The sequence below is a fragment of the Papaver somniferum genome, chromosome 10 (genome assembly GCF_003573695.1).
Source record: "Papaver somniferum cultivar HN1 chromosome 10, ASM357369v1, whole genome shotgun sequence".
NCBI lineage: Eukaryota > Viridiplantae > Streptophyta > Magnoliopsida > Ranunculales > Papaveraceae > Papaver > Papaver somniferum.
The window spans coordinates 143,314,439-143,317,876 of record NC_039367.1 but is presented as its reverse complement, the minus strand read 5'-3'; the positions used below and the strand labels follow the sequence as shown (position 1 = coordinate 143,317,876).

The following is a 3,438-nucleotide window of genomic DNA, read 5'->3' as shown; positions in this document are numbered from 1 at the left end:
AGATAAACCGCATAACGATCTTATCTCCAGAGATGCGGCTAAAATTTTTACACCGGCTGTCTGCTGGCCTAGACGCAACTTGCTCGGAGGCAAGACTAATCCTTAACACATCTCGTGTCCTGTTCGTTTTCGGTACAGAGGGTGCATCGGTCATCACTTTAGTGGAATTACGCGTTCGCGACCATTTAGGTGATGTATCAACATACTCCATGTCCCGGATGCAGGGCTACTGGGGGGTCTCCCCCATTCACAATCCTGCGAGCTGCAGAGCTACTGGGGGGTCTCCGCCATTCACAATTCTTCCGTGGTTGTTTACGTGTTCGCGGTTTAAACAATCCTACTAATAGAAAAGATAGAAATTGAAAGATAATAGGGTCAGCTCAGTACCTCGAGTACATACCTCCTTCACGTGGATAGCTGTTTTCCACGCACTTCTGTCGAGCGCCAACTCTCTTTCCAAGCCTCGGTCGTTCAGATCATGTTTTATCAATTTATCCCATGTGAGTTTCGGTCGTCCTGGACGCTTCATTCTACCTTCTGGTCGTGTGATGCGTCCTAAACGAACTGGTGTGTCAGGTGGTCTTCGTTGTAGATTCCCGAACCAGCGTAGCCGGTGTTGTGACAGTATATCCTTCACTGGTGCTACCCCCAGTTCTCCACTGACACAATCATCTCTGATTTTATCGCGCCTTGTGTGCCCGCATGCCCATCTAAGCATCCTCATTTCCGTCACGTGGAGCGCCATGAGGTGATCGCTTCTAGTTGCCCAACATTCCGCTCCGTACAACATCGCGGGTATGATTGTTGTCCTGTAAAATTTTCCTTTCAGTTTAACTGGGACCTTACGATCGCAGAGGACTCCAGTCGCCAGTCTCCATTTAGCCCAACCTGACTGGGATCTATGTGCAATGTCCTCCTTTATGTCCCCATCACTCTGGATCATACATCCCAGATATAGAAAGGATTCTTTCCTTGGTACAATCTGGCCGTCAAGTAGCAGTTCTCCATCATCCCTCCCGGTTTCGCCGAAAGCGCACTTCAGATACTCAGTCTTTGTTCTATTGAGTCAAAAGCCCTTCGATTCCAGAGTCTGGCGCCACAACTCAAGCTTACCTTCTACCTCTTGCTTGGACTCCCCAATAAGTGCTACATCATCTGCAAAGAGTATGCACCAAGGGATCTCCCGCTGTATATCCTTCGTAACCTGGTCCAGTGCTAGAGCAAACAAATACGGGATCAAGGATGACCCTTGGTGTAGTCTGATGTTGATAGGGAAGTCATCTGAGATGCCTTCACACGTCCTGACCCCTGTGACCGCTCACTCATACATATCCTTGATAAAGGATTATATATTTGGGTGATACCCGCTTCTGCTCGAGTGCCCACTACATTACCTCCCGTGGGACTTTGTCATAGGCCTTTTCCAGATCTATGAGCACCATATGCAGGTTACGCATTTGTTCACAATAGCGCTCCATCATCTGTCTAACCAGGAAGATCGCTTCAGTGGTGGATCTCCTCGGCATAAACCCAAACTGATTCTTCGTAACACCTGATTTCCCTCGTAACCGTCGGTCGATAACCCGTTCCCAAAGTTTCATTATGTGGCTCATGAGTTTGATGCCCCTGTAATTAGTACAACTCTGTATATCTCCCTTATTTTTAAAGATCGGCACGATGACGCTTCTTTGCCACTCATTTGGCATCCTGTTTGAACGGCAGATGCAGTTGAAAAGCTTGGTCAGCCAAGTAATCCCTTCATCTCCCAGGGACTTCCACACCTCAATCGGGATGGAATCAGGTCACAATCCAATCATACATCAACTGCAATTAATTAAAATCTAATAACTAGAAGACTACTTGTGTCTGATAAAATCTACTAAATGTTGTTTGCGGAAAGAAAGAGATATACCAAATAAAAGTGCATAAGATTTTCAAACCCTCATGATTATCTTTTTTCGCATTACATCAGCATCATCCTCTTCATTATCATCGTCACATCACTGTCAGATTCATCGTCGTTGCTGTAGTGATCCACATAACTACCTGAGTTCAATGAAACTAAACTCTCAAAATAGATTGTAGTTCTTTCAGAGTATTCCTCTGAATCCTCGTAAGCCAAGAGAAGTCTAGATGTTTCTTGTTTTGGGTCATATTGATGGACATGAAAACCAACATCAGCATCAAATCCAAATAGAAACTCACCATTCTTTAAAGATTGTAATGGAACAAATTTTTTAACTAATCCAAAATGTTTTTTTACGTCAATGGTAAAAAGCTTATTCCAAGACTTTATCACTTCACATTCCTGCAACTCCCAAACTTCAACACCAACGTCAGGATCAAAACCAAATACACAAACAGACCCTCCCAACGCACAGAGATCTGTTTCCAACTCTTCACTTAACAAATCAGGCCATGGCATCTCTTGGAATGTCTCTTTCTCAAAATTAAAGGAACGAATAACCCGATTGCTGTTGTTATTTCCACCATATTCACGATATGCTTCCCAATGAATAACTCCATTAACGGGCACCTGGGCTACATGAGGCTGACTATAAATAGTATAAGGGATGCTCTCAAGTGTTTTCCAGTTATCTGATCCTAGTGTATACAGGTGAACCCCGGACCCCATACATACAAGGCCATACGAGGTAAGACATACCACTTTGAACTCCACAATCTCGTAATCATAACCAAACCCACATTGGATATGTTCAATATTAACAGTGGGACTATCATCATCTACTGGTGTTACTGGAAATTTCCTATATTCATTTGTGACTGGGTTCCAAATGCCAAAGATATTTATGCTGTAAGAACTTACGCAAACCAGACCATTACAATATCCCAAAACTTGAAAGTCATAATCATAATTTCTTTTCACAACAAATGGGAGACTGCTATTAACACGACAACTACATGTAGATGATGATGGATCATAATCTATAGTATAGTGTAAACGTAATCCCGGTGATTGCTATTATCCCAAATATCAGGCATAATACTGAATCTGTTGATTTCAGTAGCGTGATCTAGGTGTTTTTGAACAAAATTACGATCATTCAATAAGTTGTACCAGTTCTTGTTCACACACCTGAATCTCCCAATTGTCTTCACGGGTAACCTAACACAGATATCCAACATGATATCATCTGGGAGGTTCGCCATCACTGCAATCAAATATGTATCAAATGAAATCAGATTAAGACAAGAGTTAATATATCTAATAGGCTCAATAAATCAACCTAAAAACGCAGGATTTGAGGTTTTAATATCTTTTTTTTTTTTTTACAAAAATCCAACATTCAATGGCGATGATGTTAATAATACAAAGAGGATTAGAGGTGTGTGTACCTTAGATCGCTTAATCCAACCTCCAAGTGTATCAAAGGAATTTTGAAGGTTTGATAAATTCTTCTGGATACACTAGAAATA

The 3,438-nt window shown here is 42.2% G+C and overlaps 1 protein-coding gene across 1 annotated transcript; it reads right to left on the bottom strand.

Moving 5' to 3' along the window:
* Window positions 1-1,963: 1,963 nt before the first annotated feature.
* Window positions 1,964-3,171, bottom strand: LOC113316384 (putative F-box protein At1g32420). Its single transcript, XM_026564576.1, has 2 exons — window positions 3,060-3,171; window positions 1,964-2,946 (listed from the first exon to the last, which is right to left on the bottom strand). The coding sequence occupies exons 1-2, from the start codon at window positions 3,169-3,171 to the stop codon at window positions 1,964-1,966; spliced, it is 1,095 nt and encodes a 364-aa protein (XP_026420361.1).
* Between the last annotated feature and the right edge of the window lie 267 nt (window positions 3,172-3,438).

Excerpts from the sequence above, each read along its gene's own strand:
- LOC113316384 (XM_026564576.1), bottom strand. The coding sequence starts at position 3,171 with ATGGCGAACCTCCCAGATGATATCATGTTGGATATCTGTGTTAGGTTA. Across the intron at positions 2,947-3,059 it reads GTACAACTTATTGAATGATC|ATTATGATCCATCATCATCT; the intron begins GTAATTTTGTTC and ends ACTATACTATAG.